This window comes from Achroia grisella, unplaced genomic scaffold (assembly GCF_030625045.1).
Source record: "Achroia grisella isolate CSIRO2021 unplaced genomic scaffold, CSIRO_AGI_Agris_v1 utg642, whole genome shotgun sequence".
NCBI classification, from domain to species: Eukaryota; Metazoa; Arthropoda; class Insecta; order Lepidoptera; family Pyralidae; genus Achroia; species Achroia grisella.
In genome coordinates this window covers 458,470-476,517 of record NW_026712979.1, presented here as the reverse complement: position 1 = coordinate 476,517, position 18,048 = coordinate 458,470, and the positions used below count along the sequence as shown (strand labels likewise).

Below are 18,048 nucleotides of genomic sequence, written 5' to 3'. Positions count from 1 at the left end.
CACGAAAGTTTAAAAATAACTAGTACATAGAGTGATTCAAGAGGAAGGTTTATATGTGTAATACATGACACATACATACATATAACAGACCAGTTCATACAAGCATCCGTTCACGAGTATGACAGATTAAGAAACCTTTTCTTGAATGACTAATCAATCCATATCTAATAAATGATTGGAGGATAGTATTAGACAATCGTATGTACTACCTAGGTTATAAAACACGAGGTGTATCGTCGAAGTTGTTGTTGCCAAAACGCCAATTTAAAATAACACAAATTGCATTTGATTCTGACTATAAAATAAAAACGTCTAGATATTTGGCAATCGTTTGTTCTTTATACATTCAAGGCTAAATTTTTCATCATTACTCACATATTATTATGAAAGCATCAAGTGTCCTATATATGAGAGATACATAGTTTATAGTCGTATCTATCACACATACACACATATATACATACACTTTGCAGGCTCAATTAAAATCTCGCATACTCCTATTATGTATGCATTTAATAATTGAGTTTTATAAATAAAGAAAATATAATAAATCGTGAAATTTTGTACACATGTTCTTGAAGGTATTAGAATAAACAGAGGATACTTTTTATTAAAAAAAAAACAATATTTTTTTTATAAAAAGCAAAAAAATAACGTATCAACATTTTGCTAATTCAGCACCATCTAGCCAGTAATGAAGTTATTTAATGGATACGACGCGAGCGAAGCCACGGGTAAAAGTTACTTATAAACATTTTTTAAAACTTAGTATATAAGTTATGGAATAGTGGAGCCTCCAGCTTGAGTGGCACAGGCATTTTATGTTTAAAAGGAAAATTCAACAATAGTATAGAGTTTTGTAAACATAGTGCACTCCAAACCAAGTAAGGACTTATGGAGCTGCTGAAGGCCCGCCTGACATATATAATTTTGCCATACTGACTGAAATTTTATATGTATACTCGGTAGGTCTGAGAACGCTGTTCCTTCTAGAAACCATCTTGATAATTTGCCATTTGCCAAGATAGGCTGACTTGGCTACATGTTCTTCTTATCATCCTCCACTGGTGCCCCCCAGCGGAAGCGGGTGCATTCATCATCATTTGCTTCTTCCTTATCCCATTTATTTGGTATCGGCGTAATATGTAATGTATTCCATTATCATCCATAAAAAAAACAACTAAGAATGCTTTGCAAGACCACACCGTCTTGTAACCGCGCGTATCTTGGGCTCCGTGCCTTCTTAACTATTTCTGTATGTATGACACTACAGGTAATTGTTTGTACACATCGTCAGTCTTCATAGGACGGCCGATTATCTTCCCATATGTTTTGCCAAGTCAATCAATTTATGTTCATTCTCAATCAAATCAGAATATTAACTTGATTTATATAGATCTATCACAGGCATTAAGCTAAATCTATCGTCAGATTGGAATGTAGTTTTTTTAATTACTCGTTTGTTGCACTTTTCAAAGGTAATCGTATATAGGAATATATATTTACTTACTTTAATTAAATAGATTATGATTTTTTTTGTAGTTACTCGTTGTTACATTTCAAAGGTGATTGTATACAACTTACATAGTTAAATTAAACTGGATTTCGAAAAGGAAAAAACACCGCAATAATAATAAATTAACTTATATATAAAATGAGGTACTCCATACGTAAAAATTTGACGTGGTCATTATATATACGTTTTATATTTATTTACTGAGTTCCAGATATTTCGATAGTGTTTCAACCGATCATGGCGGTAGAAACACAGTGTATGTTTCAACTTACCTAAACTTAATTTACATTTATTTGTCATTGCATTCCACGGTAACTACATAAACCAGAGAATAGTTGCATCATCATCCGGTTGCAACTTTTAATATATTATTGTGAAATATTTACTTAAAGACACTCTTCTGCCGGTATATTCAGGAAATCAAAATATCTATTAATGTCAGTCTATTATGTGGTTGTAGCCCCTCATGCATAAACGAAATATCTCCTTTGGAAAGTTTACACTCTTTCCCGAGGAGATAAAAACCACCGCTCCTAAGAATATCCTTCAATTCTTGTCCCTGACGAGTCTAGGTAGCGAACTTTGAAAAAGGGCGAGCACAATAGATCTATGTAGGTCGCAGTGCTACAGGTGCTACAAACGTCAGGCAATAGTCCACACAACGAAATAAAAAAAAAATTGGTCTATTAGACTCTTATGTATCAAATCTACCGTCAGTTCGAATAACATTTTTTAGTCAGTTAAAATAACATTTTTTACAATTTTCGTCTGTCTGTCTGTTTGTTCAGGCTAATCTCTGAAATAACTGGACCGATTTTGACGGGACTTTTTTTGGCTGGTAGCTGATGTAGTAAGGAGTAACTTAGGCTAATTTTATTTTAGAACAGTAGAGTTAATTCCACGTGAACGAAGTCGCGAATGGTGCAACTAGTAAAGCATACAAAACCAATCCGTGTGACAAGTTGTTTGGCTACATACATTTCTGTCGCAGTCGTCACTAATCGTCACGCACACCTCTACTATACTGTACTACAGGAGTAGCAACCTTGCCAAGATCTGAGTTGGCTGCCAAAGCCACGTCCGCAAGAATGTCATGTGGCTATTTTTACACCCGGGCGAAGCCGGGGTTTACTAGTTGTGTTATGTGGTTTCACTCTGTGACGGTCTCTGTGGTTTAGTGGTTTAGCATTGCACTTTATTCCGATGATCGTGGGTTCGATTCCTCGAACTGTGAGAAATTTGTATTCATATTGATTGTTTGTATTAATTAGGGTGTTTTCTATGTATAATATATTATGTATTATACAAAAATAATCTAAGTATTTGTATGTAGGGAGGGGACGCCCTAAGAAAAGATGGATTGTGTGAAAGATGATATGAATAAAAGAAGAGTATGTTCAGATATGACGACCGATAGAGAGCAGTGGAAGAGAATGACATACGGCGCCGACCACAAATAATGAGATAAAGGCAAGGCAATGATGAATCTAAGTATTTATAGCAGTTGTCTAGTAGCTATAATTTTATTTATTCATTTATTTCAGGCATCATCAGGCCAGGCCCATATCATAAATACCTTATAGACTAACATACATATCTAAATATATATAACTCAAAGTTGACTGACATAGTGATCTATCAACGCACAGCCCAAACCACTGGACGGATCGGGCTGAAATTTGGCATACAGGTAGATGTTATGACGTAGGCATCCGCTAAGAAAGTATTTTGATTAATTCTCCCCCCAAGGGAATAAAATAGGGGATGAAAGTTTGTATAAAACTGGGCAATTTTAGACCGATCGCGGCTGAGACTTTGCATGCATCAAGGTACTATGACTTAGGCATCCCAGAATGGATTTTGTTCATAAATTCCACTCCTAAGGGGATAAATTAAAGCAAGCGAAACCGCGGGCAAAATCTAGTATAATATAATATTTAAAAACTAATATATTGATATTGTCTGTGTGATCACGGCACTGAAGACGACAATCTGCCACGGTCCACACCTTTCGGCCTGTAGTCCTCTTTCATGAAGGTGGGCAGCAAGTTGTGGCCAGGGCCACAAACGCTTTGAAACTCACGTTGTGACTCGACTCCAGCTGCGTCACCCTCAATATCAGGTTACTCTTGGTACGGATATAATCGACAATGTCCTGCTCCTATAATACAAGCTCTGCTTATCTTGGGACTAGATGGCGTAGTTTGAATTGTCTTAGATTATTGTTATTATCCACTCGTCATCATAAGGTAATGCGCCCAACCTCGTTCCCCAACCTACAGAATCGTCATCCAGTCCTAAGCTCAGCAGAGCTTGTGTCATAGGTAATACACAACTGATTTAAATACTTTTTTTTCTAAATATGTACGTATTTACCAGGGATGTTAAGGAGCTCCGTAACCGTAACCGAAACTATCGGATATCCGATATAAAAAATATCCGTAGCCGTAACCGAATCCGAAATAAAAGTTTCGGATAATATCGGATAGGGACGGAACCTAATTGAGATACGTTATGTAACCATTTTATTAGGAATTAGTATTTCATTTTTGAAATTAATATCCATAACCGAAATTATCCGAAACTAACGGATAATCCGAAATAATTTCATATCCGCATCCTTATCCATATCCGGTATAATAATCATTCCTATATCTGAAACCTATCCGTATCCGAAATTTTATATCCATAACATCCTTAGTATTTATCAAAAAAATATAAGTATGTATCATAATATACATAGAAAACACCCAGACCAACACAATCAATCATACTCATGAATACAAACGTTTGTATCGTACGGATCGAACGCGTCACCATAGGAAGTAAATCGGTGTGCTAAAACACTATACCGTCAAGGCCGTCAGTAGTCATATTTATGCATATGCTATAACATAAACAAACAATCAACTATAGCTTTTGGCGATATTAGAGTTAATTACGAGCGTGCAGGGACTTCATACCAATTACGTATTATTGTTTTAAACATACTAGCTGATCCCGCGACTTTGTGCCCTTATAACTTATATATTTGTGTTCATAAACACAAAAAATTGACGGCCTCTGTGGTCTAGCGGTTTAGCACACTGCCTTATTTCCGATGGTCGCAGGTTCGGTTCCTTGCACGGCATAAACATGTATCAGTTGTCTAGTTACCCATAACACAAGCTCTATAGCTAGCTTAACTTGGGTGTAGATGGCGCTGTGCGAATTGTCTTGAGATTATTATTATTACAAATATAATATCATCATCCCTATATAGTATAAAATGATGTCGCTGTCGCTGTCTGCCCGTCCGTATGTATGCTTAAATCTTTAAAACTACGCAACGGATTTTGACGTATTTTTTTTAAACACATAGAGTGATTCAAGAGGAAGGATTATATATATATATGTATATAATACATAATCGCCAACAATAAACTGGCTTTAAAAAAAAGTAATTCAATTGAGTTTCTTGCCAGTTCTTCTCAATTGGATCTATATACTGAATTGGATGGTAGGGAAAAAATCTTATATATATAAAATTCTCGTGTCACAATGTTAGTTACTAATTATCATACTCCTTCGAAACGGCTAGACAGATTTTGATGAAATTTTATATGCACATTCAGTAGGTCTGAGAATCGGCTACTATCTATTTTTCATACCCTTAATCGACAAGGGTTCTCCTAATCCCAACGATTTTGTTTTTTATTTTTTGGTAATTTTTTTTTATTTTATTATGATTTGGCATTAAAAATATAATAGAATCCTAAATTTTCACCCTTCTACCACCAACACCTATTTTTAAATAGCGATATTAGTTCTTAACTTTATATGGCAAAACAACGTTAGCCAGGACAGTTAGTTATAATATAAAAAAAATTACGTTCATAAGCGGCTAAAATGTCCTACAAGAATAAATGATTTTCTAATTTGAATGTACCATTTTTGATGATGTTTAATTTGAAATTTAACTAGAAATGTCAGTCAAAATACTCACTGATATCCGTAACGTCGTTCCACTTCATGATAACGTCTGTGCAATAGTCACCTGCAATAGACAGACAGACGTACACGTCAATAAAATGTTACTATTTATATAATTCCTTAATTTATAACCATTCTTACATTGCAACAAATAATCTCAAGACAATTCACACAGCGCCATCCAGACCCAAGTAAAGCTAGCTAAAGCTTGTGTTATGGGTACTAGATAATTGATAAAAATACATAGATTTTTTCCTAACTACATACATATTATATTTATCATTACATAGTATATATTACAGTATATACATTACATACATTACAAAGTCGCTGTCGCTATCTGTCCCTATGTATGCTTCAATCTTTAAAACTACGCAACGGATTTTGAAGCTGCGTTTTTAACAGATAGAGTGATTCAAGAGGAAGGTTTATATATATAATACATATAATATATACCCGTGCGAAGCCGGGGCGAGTGGCTAGTTACATAGTATAAAACAAAGTCGCTGTCGCTGTCCGTCTCTATTTATGCTTAAATCTTTAAAACTACGCAACGGATGTTGAAACGAACTTTTAAATAGATATAGTGATTCAAGAGCAAGGTTTATATGTGTAATACATAATAATAATAATCTCTGGACAATTCACACAGCGTCATCTAGACCCAAGTTAAGCTAGCTAAAGCTTGTGTTATGAGCAATAGATAACTGATACCTATACATAGACATTTTTTTTTTGTAAATACATACATATTATACATAGAAAACACCCAGATCGATACAAACAATCATACTCATGAATACAAATGTTTGTGCGTGCGAGGAATCGAACCCGCGACCATCGGTCGTAAAGCGGTGTGCTAGACCGCTAGAACACCGAGATCGTCATACATGCGAAGCCCGGGTGGATAGCTAGTTATAAATGCAAGTAATTACGATTATTACAGACGTAGTGCATTGTAAGAACTCAATATACTGTACGATACACATTATACTTGATGATTTCCGTTACTCTGTCTTCTCGGGCGCATACCGTCAACTTCTGCGCTTAACTGATACGGCTCTAACAGGGTTGCCAATGATTTTTGATGTAGATTCATATACGACTTTGCACATAGACAACTTTGGTCAAAGTCACTTTGTGTCTTTTAACCAGAATATTCAAGTATTGTATTTTTTTAGTTAGCAAATTTATAGAAATAGAAATAGAAATAATCTTTATTCAAATAAACTCATTACAATCACTTTTGAATAGTCATATTTTGATTCTACCACTCATTCGGAATGCAGAATTTATGAACACCGAATACCCTGACGACCCTGCCCTGACCGTACTGGCGAGGATTGACCAGACGGGTCGACTAAATAAATGGAACTAAGGCCAGGCAGAAGAAATTTACTCATAAATAATTGTGTATCGAAATCTCGTAAATTTTAGTACGAGAACGACAATGTGTCGGTATTACCGAAGACCAAAATTCTCGTACGGTTGACAGCCCTGATCCGTAAACTGAATATTAACATATAATGTAATTTTTTACAACTGTGAGTGTGGGAAACTACAATGGTTGCTCATTTAATTAAAATAGAAGATCATACAAAGACATTGAAAAATATATTCAAACGACGTTTAGCTGTGGTGTAGCGGTTTATAATCGCCGGTTCGATTCTCGGGCGAAACAAATTTGTATCAATATGATATGGGTAAAATAGAGTTCAAAAATAACAGTGGTGTAGCGGCTTATAATCGCCGGTTTGATTCTCGGGCAAAACAAATTTGTATCAATAAGATATGGGTAAAACGAAGTTTAAAAATGACAGTGGTGTATCAGCTTATAATCGCCGGTTCGATTCTCGGACGAAACAAATTTGTATTAACAATATAATATGGGTTTGTATTTACGAACAAAATATTTCAACGGAAGATAAAACCTAATCTACAGTATTCGAAACGACTCAGTAAAGAGGCTTGCTTAGTTAAATTTATGTGTTTATAACTATTTTTTAATCATACATCCTTACTAATATTATAATGCGAAAATAACTCTGCCTGTCTGTCTGTCTGTCTCGCTTTCACGCCAAAACTACTGAATCGTTTTAAATGAACGAGCGGTAAATTAAAAAAAATGTAATGACTATTCAAAAGTGCTTCAAAGTAAGTTTATTTGAATAAATGATTTTCTATTCTATTCTATTCTGAAATTTAGTATACAGATAATCTAGACCCTAAGAATTCCTTTCTATAGGCTATTTTTAAAGTGAAAAAAAGGGTGTAAAGATTTGAAAGGAGGGATGAAAGGTTGTATGGAAGTATGATCAAATGTAAATAAATGTGACATTCAAAGTTTATATAAATTTTACCCTTAAGAGAGTGAAATAAAATAGGGGATGAAAAATGAAATTCCTCATACGTCGTCTATTCTATGGGGACGAGGTCGCGGGCAGAGCTAGTATGTATATATATCTACAATGACACAAATAAATAATATCTATTATGTGATAAAGAATGATACACAGAACAAACAAACAAACACACCCACTGAATCAAATCAAAAACAACAAATCGTCAATTAAATAGAAAAATGTCATATTTCAAAATTACAAACTAGAATTGCCTCCTGTTATATAAGTAAATTAAATTAACCACGCCGTCTTAATGATTATCTAAATACTTTTAAAATGATATATAATACTTCTGCGTAAATTGAAAACTTTAAAGGAAAAAATAATTTAAATAAATTTTAAAAAATATTACATGCTTGTCTTGTAAAAAAATTACATTTTGAATATTGCCATTTTTCTATTTAACAGACGAAATATATGTTTTTGATGTTTTCAAAAAAATAGTATTATAAATCAATCCAAAAATCCAAACAAAAGCCAATTAGACAAAGCACTTTTTAAAAATAGAGTTACACGTTTTGCATAAGGACCACTGTTAAACGACGCATCGTAGGTCTATCTTTAGAACAGAGACAGTCTAGACACAGACAGTGGTCTATATCGACCCCCAGGGGTCTATGACAAACTGCAGGGGGTCTATGACAGCGGTTATCTTGTCGTTTTTAACACTAAACTTTACTACAGTTAGAAATTTACAAAAAATCAATACCAGGTAGGAATGGGGGATCTACCCAAAACCGAAAAGTATGGTAAGGGGTCTACGACACAAAAAAGTTCGGGAACCTCTGGTCTAGACAGTGATTGTCAACGTGAGGCCCACGACTCACAAGGGGGCAATTTGATTGTGAAGGAAAGCAATTTCAAAAAGGTACTCTATTAACATTATTCAATATAATAATCTCAGGACAATTCACACAGCGCCATCTAGACCCAAGTTAAGCTATCTAAAGCTTGTGTTATCGGTACTAGACAACTGATACAAATACATAGATAATTTTTTGTTTCATAAATATGTATGATATTATATATAGAAAACACCCAGACCGATACAAACAATCATACTCATGAATACAAATGTTTGTGCCGTGCGAGGAATCGAACCCGCGACCATCGGTTGTAAAGCGGTGTGCTAGACCGCTAGACCACCGAGGCCGTCTAAGTATATGGAATGTAAATTTCATTTTTCATTACATATTTTGAAAATTACTTATTACCAATTTTCTCTTCCACTGCTCTCTATCGGTCGTCATATCTGTACATATTCTTCTTTTATTCATATCATCTTTCACACAATCCATCCATCTTTTCTTAGGGCGTCCACTCCCTTTACATCCATTTCTTTTCTTTACATCATTTTTAGTTTCTTAAGTGACTAATTATGTATGACAAAAAGGTTGTTAAAAGCGAAGTATTTATATCAGTTATCCAGTACCCATAACACGAGCTCTGCTTACCGTAGGACTACGGACTCTGTGTGATTTGACTGGGCTTATTTATTTATTTCTTTAATAATAGTTTATTAATAGTGCTAAACCAGGTTTATCTTTTATTATTATAATAAAAGATAAACCTGTACATAAAAATAAAATTAGTATTTGGTTTGTTTGGTCGCAGAATGAATGGTACAAAATATATAAATGAGAAATATTTTATTGAATTGTTAGTAAAGGATAGTAGCCCCATTGTTAGCAATGTACCATTTCAGGTCGACCTCCACGCGGTCCTTCCTAATAACAACCGTAGTCCATTTTTAGTTTAATAGTGACTTTTGGGGATAGAGCATTGTTAGTAATGTAGACTGATGATATTATTGCCAGCCATGTACCATGTCAGGTTGACCTCCACGCGGTCCCCGTTAATAACCATCGTAGTAAATTTTTAGTGAATTCACCACGATGGGTAAACTGACCTGACTTCCTGCTCATTCTATCACCCATTGGTGCCCCGCCAGGGTATACCATTAGGCATACGAGTATACTCATATCTCACTCTACATACTTTCCATTATAATCCCTTACAAAAAAAAAATTCTTAGTGATATTCAACAGTGATTAATATTTATTGATAAGGGCAGCGAGTCCGCGCATCTAATATTGGGATTTGTCTACGTAATCTATACATCTATATATATATATATATAAATAAAATTGCAGTGTGTGTTTGTAATATTGAAATAACCGTTTTTTACTACATGCATAAGGCTATAAATACGGTGCATACATAAAAATAACATTTTTTATAATTTTTGTCTGTTTGTTCCGGGTAATCTCTGGAATGGCTAGACAGATTTTGACGGGACTTTTATTGGTAGGCAGCTGATGTAATAAGCAGTAACTTGACTTTTATTTTAGAACAATAAGATTAAATTCCACGCGGACTAAGTCGCGGTGCAGCTGATATCAACTGAAATGTAAATGTTTCTGTAATATTAACCTCATAAATATTTATAACCCCCGAATATCGGGGACATTTATTTAGCGGAATAACGATATGTACCTATGTTTCATCCTAGACATAACAAACAGGGGGAATGGTATTGTTAGTAGTAATGTGGTCTAATAACTAGTCTAGTCTAATAACCCCATTTTTTTTCTGTGGATGATAATGGAATGGTGCACCCGCCTGCCCTAACAGTTTACGCTGGCAGGGCAACAGTGAAGGATGATAGGATGAGCATGAGGTCAGGACAGTTAGCCCATCGTGACAAATTCACCTGGAATTTAACATGATGGTTTCCAGGGGAAACCGCGTGGGGTTATCAATCCACATTACTAACAATCCCTTTTCCCCCTAATAACCCCATTGCTAGCAATGTACCATGTTAGGTCGACCTCCATGCGGTTTCCCCTGGAAACTATCGTGATAAATTCATGGCGAAATTACCATAATGGGCTAAGATGATGATCAGCGGATGATTATCTGGCAAAACAGGCAACGAAACTTAAGAACACCAAGTTCTTTATTGGGGAAGTTTAATTTTTTGGGGTACTTAGAACAACATTTGAGGGGAGTAGTAGACAGCAGATGACTATCTGGCAACACATGGAACGAAACTTAAGAACAGTAAGGTCTTTATTGGGAAAGCATATTTTTTTGGGGTTCTTAGAACAAAATTTGTGGGCAGTAGTAGACAGCAGATGACTATCTGGCAACACAGGCAACGAAACTTAAGAACAGCAAGTTCTTTATTGGGGAAGTTTAATTTTTTGGGGTACTTAGAACAACATTTGAGGGGAGTAGTAGACAGCAGATGACTATCTGGCAACACAGGCAACGAAACTTAAAAATGGGGAAGTTTAATTTTTTGGGGTACTTAGAACAACTTTTGAGGGTAATAGTAGACAATCGTCTGGTAACACAGGCAACAGTAATAGGTACGAGCGTCCTAGTTTCAGCTGAACAAATTATTGTAATAGTCGGCCGACGACCTTTCACGCAGGATCTCTAGTTCACTCACCACTTACCACATAATTTACATAGACAGTTTATTTGATAACTAGCTCCAACCGCGACTTCATCCGCGTGGAATTTAACTTTATTTTTCTACAATAAAAATAGTCTAAGTTACTCCTTATTACATCAGCTACCTGCCAATAAAAGTCCCGTCAAAATCGGTTCAGCCATTTCAGAGATTAGCCGGAACAAACAGACAGACAAAAATTGTAAAAAATGTTATTTTTGTATATGTCCCGTATTTATATTCATATGTATATAGTAAAAAGCGGTTATTTCAATATTACAAACAGACACTCCAATTTTATTTATATGTACAGATATTTTAGTATTTATGTTTAACTTTTTCGGTAATTTAACTGACGTATATACATCTCTGTAAATATATATATACATATGATATAATAAATTTAATTTGTTTTTAAGAAAAAAAAAAATTATAGGTTTTGTATGTATTAAAACAAATGTATAGATTACTCTTAGCTCTACATTAAATCTATTGGATGGTTGTTCCTCCTGAGTGGGACCACATTGTACCATCACAAATGTAACAGTCGGTGCCGTTTGCAAAAGGTCCATATCTAGCTGGAGGTTATTGACACATGCGCTATTGTGGGCGCGAGCGAGAGAGCGCGCTGTTTACTTTTCTTTCAATTTGCAAACCCCTCGACTAGTTCGTGGTACCTATTAGATGATCACGACTCTAAAACAACTAGTTGAGCCTAGCGTAAAGTATATTTTTATTTTTTTATTAGGTATTTTACGGCCCTGGAAATATAACGTAGGGTTGCCAACCCTATTAAAAAATCCGGATTTAAAGTTAAAAAAACTATGACTATCTAGTTTAAAAACAGAACGTAGTGGGGGGGAAGGCAACTTACTAGCAATGTACCATGTCAGCTTGACCTCCACGCGGTTCCCCCTGGAAACCATCGTGATAAATTTCCGGTGAATTTGTCACGATGAGCTAACTGATCTGACCTCATGATCATCCTATCATACTCCACTGGTGCCCCGCCAGCGTAAACCGTTAGCGCAGACGGGTTCACCAATCCATTATCATACACAAAAAAAAACCTAGGGTTGCCAAGCCTATTAAAAAACGATTTAAAGTTAAAAAAAACGATGACTATCTAGTTTAAAAACAGAACGCAGTAATAGTGTTGCAATAGTTATAGTTTGACGGTCTCGGTGGTCTAGTGGTTTAGCAGACTGCTTTACTTCCAATGGTCGCGGGTTCGATTCCTCGCACGGCAGACATTTGTATTCATGAGTATGATTGTTAATCGGTCTGGGTGTTTTCTATGTATATTATGTATGCATTTACAAACAAAAGTATCTCTTTGTTTGTATTTGTAGTCTAGTACCCATAACACAAGGTCTACTTAGCTTGGGACTAGATGGCGCTGTAATAATTGTCCTGGATTATTATATTATAGATTTGAATAAGATATACGCTATATTTTCCAATTAATAATTACCTCAATAATAATAATATTAATAATAATTATCACAGGACAATTCACACAGTGCCATCTTGACCCAAATTAAGCTAGCTAAAGCTTGTGTTATGGGTACTAGATAACTGATACCTATACATAGTTTTTTTTTTGTAAATACATACATATTATACATAGAAAACACCCAGATCGATACAAACAATCGTACTCATGAATACAAATGTTTGTGCCGTGCGAGGAATCGAACCCGCCACCATCGGTCGTAAAGCGGTGTGCTAGCTAAACTTTATTTTAGAAATAAATATAAATTCCACGCGGACGAAGTCGCGGGTACAGCTAGTAGTATAGATATATCGGCTGTATCGGTTTTGGAGTATGCATACACCAATGTTGGATGGATTAGTTACTGACGTCTAGAGATAACCCATTAATTAGGTTGTCTGTCACATATTAACGTTAGGATATACGAGACATGGCGGCTTAGTGGTTTACTACGATTTAGAGAGGCAGTGAGTTCAAATCTGGGGGACATTAAAAAATTAGGTGTCGATTTATATATGACTGAATCTCGGTTGATGTAATAGTGGTTTAATAATCCGATTTAGAGAGGTAGTGAGTTCAAATCTGGGGGACATTAAAAAAATTAGGTGTCAAAATGTAGGTAATGAGTTCAAATTTGGCCATAGCAAAAAAACTTTGTTTAACAATTTATACATGACTGACTCTTAGTTTATGTAAACACCTAAAACGAATTAAACTAATTCCGAGAAAATTATAATACAAAAAAAATTACGTTCGTAAACGGCTAAAATGTCCTACTGTTTTTTTTAACAATCCACTAAGATGCCAAAGGATATGTTGGAATTACCCTTAAATAAATTCAAAATATCTGTTAAATCATATTTACTGAGCAAAGCCTATTACTCACTAAACGATTACTTGAATGACGAGTGTGCATGGCAATAGTTGTTCATGCACTGAATTTTCATTTAATGTTAGACATAGACACCTATATAAAAATAAATTGTAAATAAACTGGCTTTAAAAAAAAAAGTAATTCAATTGAGTTTCTTGCCAGTTCTTCTCAATTGGATCTATATACCGAACTGGACGGTAGGGAAAAAATAAAATTATAATGTAAAAATTTGACGTTCATAAGCGGCTAAAATGTCCTACATGAATAAATTATTTTTGAATTTGAATTTGAATTTATAGAGTATGGGTATCCCCATAAGAGCAGAATTTTAGTCTACCTATAATATGATAAGAAATTCAGTTGGGTTTCTTGCCACTTCTTCTTAATTGAATGAATACTGAATAGGACGGCTCGGAAAAACAATAATAAAAAAAAAAATTATAATACAAAAATTTGACGTTCATACGCGGCTAAAATGTCCTAGAGTTTTTTTAACAATCCTCTATAGAGCATGGATGTCCCAATAATAACAGAATTTTAGTCTACCTATAGTATGATAAGAAATTCAGGTGAGTTTGAGAAACAAAATTCAGCTAATTTCCTGCCACTTCTTCTCAATAGAATCTGTATACTAAAATTGACGGTAGGGAAAAATTATAATACAAAAAAAAAACGACTAAAATGTCCTAAAGATTTTTATCTATCTATCTATCTATCCTAGTGTTTCTTTTAACAATCCACTATAGATCTGGCGTCCCAATAAGAACTGAATTTTAGTCTACCTATATTCTGATAAGATTGATCCTCTATAGAGCAGGCAGTATAATAAGAAATTCAGTTGAGTTTGAGAAAAAAGAATTTCAGTTCTTTTCAACTCTTGCCAGTTCTTCTCAATTGAATCTGTATGCTGAATAGCACGGTAGAGAAGAATATAGTACAAAAAATTGACGTTCATAAACGGCTAAAATGTCCTAGTATTTTTTTTAACAATCCACTAAAGAGTACGGGTGTCCTAATAAGAACAACATTTTATATATTTTATATATATTTAGTCTACCTATAATATGATAAGAAATTCAATTGAGTTTGAGAAAAAAGAATTTCAGTTCTTTTCAATTTTTGCCAGTTCTTCTCTATTGAATTGTAGAGAAGAATATAATACAAAAAAATCGACGTTCATAACCGGCTAAAATATCCTACATAACTAAATTATTTTTGTTTTGATTTGATATAACACTTATGGGGTGGTTATTGCAAATAAAAAAAGCAATTAAAAATATTTCAAAACAAACCCAATTAGCAATGATGACAAATGTTAAAAATTCAAAATATCTTTATTCATGTAGGTCTATTACAGACTCTTATGATATGTCAACTCTACCGTTCGGTATGATTTCGAGATGAGAAGAACTGACAAGAAACTCAGCTCGTATTCTTTTCAAATAAATGTTGTACATGTTTACAATAATACAGATTCATTTTTAAATTAAAATTTGAGTTGATGCAAGTATTACTGAAATAATTTTGATGAATCATAAATTTTGGGGACGGCCTCGGTGGTCTAGTGCTTTAGCACACCGCCTTACTTCCGGGTTCGATTCCTGGTACGGCACAATTATTTGTATTCATGAATATGATTGTTTGTATCGGTCTGAGTGTTTTCTATGTACAATATGTATGTATTAACAAAAAAAATCTATGTATTTGTATCAGTTATCTAGTATCCATTACACAAGCTTTAGTTAACTTTACTTAGATCTAGATGGCGCTCTGTGAATTTTCCTATTATTATTATATATGTAATCGCGTAAGTTTGTAACAATTGGCATATATTCAGTACTAAAACTACTACCTGCGAGCAAAGTCACATGATACAACTAGTATATCAATTGTAAGTGCAGATCGCGTACGCGGCAAGAGCTTAGTGTCAGGAGCACGGACGAGAGCGGGGGTGCGAGGTTCGGTAGAGAGGGGGAGGTAACCTCCTCTCCTCGGCCTGGTTTCGGTTCAGAGGTAAACGGCCGCGAGATATGAAATGCTTGCACCTCGCAGTTCGTAGCCTAGTCTAGCCTACAGCCTGGTTACTATAGCAATGCCCTACCACGTGCCACCTAGTCATTTATATTAAGTTTATTTGAATGTATTTATTATAGAAATAGAAATAGAAATAATCTATATACAAATATAATAAAACTACAATAAATATCATTCTCACTGCATAAACAGTTATATATAAAGTCCAATTAAATTCAAAACCAAGGTCTGATAACAGAAAATTAATGTAAGATAAATATATAATAGACAATGAATGACTTAAGCACAAAAATCATCAAAATGTATAGATTGAGACATTAAAAAATAATATTTCAAGTTTAGTTGTTAACCTATAAATAAACAAACAGTGAGAAATACTGTATCCTGATATGCGTACATATATAATACTGCAAGCAAATGGTATTAAATATTAAAAGAGCACGACACAGCAATTTACAATCAGTTTAATGATGTCATCCATCACTGCCGGACCGTTATCAGAGCTATATTTTTAAATAAGCCCGTAAGCCCGTAATCTCGAGTGGCACAATTTTTCAGGCATATAAATTTTGAAGTTACGCGTTATCGTTCAAATGGGAGTTCTACTTGAGATAAGGGTGGTGATGTAGGTTGGTGACCCCTGATTACACTGTCCGTGCCCCCTCAGTGGTATCTATGCCTTGGATAACTCTCCTGTAAACAGCTGATCAGAGTTATGTAACTGAACCGTCCAGCACCAGAGATGTACTGGTAAATACGTTGCGAGTATCAGGGCCCAGGGCCAGAAATTTCTAGAAATTCTATTTGGATATATCACGCAGAGTAACTTTGTGGGAATAATTGTCCAAGTGTAAAAATAAAGTTTTCTCGAGAGATTACAGCATGGGGTTTTCATGAAGGGTATATTAAGGTTTCTTTCGGCACGTAGACTCCGGTAACCGTTTACTATAAGATAGGCCGTATGCTTGTATCTAGTTTAGATACAAGCATACGGTAAAGATTAAAGATTGTTACTAATGTGGACTGTTAGCCCCATTTTTAGCAATGTACCATATTACGTTGACGTCCACACAGTTCCCCCTGGAAACCATCTTGATAAACTCCTGGTGTTTGTCACGATGGGCTAACTGACTTGGCTCATGCTCATCTTATCATCCTCCACTGGTGCCCCGCCAGCGTATACCGTTAGCGCAGACGGGTGCACCATTTCATATTCATATTAAAAAAATATCACTGGACAAATCACATAAATTTATATTTAAAATATTTTGCTTTATATTTATATATATCTTTTTTTGATATTTCTCTTTTATATTAGTGCACCGCCAACAATATTTCTCTGCACCACTCATGGTTGCCTGGTAAATAACGCCGCATGGTGTTAAGTCCGCCATATGTACACATTGTTTTTGTGCATTAAAGTTAAATAAATAAAAAAATAAAAAGCGCCATCTAGTCCCACGCTAAGCAGAGCTTGTGATTCGATACCACACAAACTTTAGGACAAGGAGAGATACACGTCCAAAACCGAGGTACTTCGCTAGGCATCGTCTGATCATCTGGATGAATGGCGGTCCTCCACAGTGCGGTTTTTTAGAATTTTTTTGCCACGCACAACCACATTATGGAATCACCTTCCAGCAATGGTATTTCCGAACCGATACGATATCGAAACCTTCAAAAAAAGAGCTTATTCCTTTTTAAAAGGCCGACAACGCACTTGCTATTCGCCTGGTGTTGCGGGTGCTCATGGGCGGCGGTAATCACTTACCATCAGGTGAGCCGCATGCTCGTTTGTCTCGCGTTATAAAAAAAAGGCATCTGTAAAAACACTGGCTATGAAAGCGCACTGGCCCGTTAATATTACGCCATCAGCTCAAGTCTTATTAAACTCAGCCGGTTATACAAAGATAATCTCATAATTCGTGTTAACGTTGTTAGACCTCCTAGTTCTTGGGAGTTGGCGGAAATTAACGGACCTCTATTAGCTTGTCAACAGTGATGTTCATAGTACACTTGTATCATCTCATAGTTGAGAGAACGTGTTTATAATTAAAAAATATTGTGATATAACCGCGTCCGTTGGGGTGCGGATAGAGGATCTTGAGAATAGAATAGGGTTGTCATGTTTTTGTAAATTATTATTAATAATCTTATATATAAAACTAGCTACTCGCCCCGGCTTCGCACGGGTGTACATGTTTTATACATATAAACCTTTCTCTTGAATCACTCTATCTATTAAAACCACTTCAAAATCCGTTGCGTAGTTTTAAAGATTTAAGCATACATAGG

At 35.1% G+C, this 18,048-nt stretch overlaps 1 protein-coding gene across 2 annotated transcripts in view; it reads right to left on the bottom strand.

The window, feature by feature from the left end:
- Positions 1-18,048, bottom strand: part of LOC131849449 (protein FAM117A) — a 79,344-nt gene that overhangs the window by 35,291 nt on the left and 26,005 nt on the right. Inside the window, exon 3 of one of the 2 annotated variants that reach the window (XM_059199528.1) lies at positions 5,502-5,552. The exons of the other annotated variant lie outside the window; for it this stretch is intronic. Coding sequence (XP_059055511.1) covers positions 5,502-5,552 — 51 coding nt within the window. The remainder of the gene's footprint in view (positions 1-5,501; positions 5,553-18,048) is intronic. 2 annotated transcript variants of the gene reach the window in all.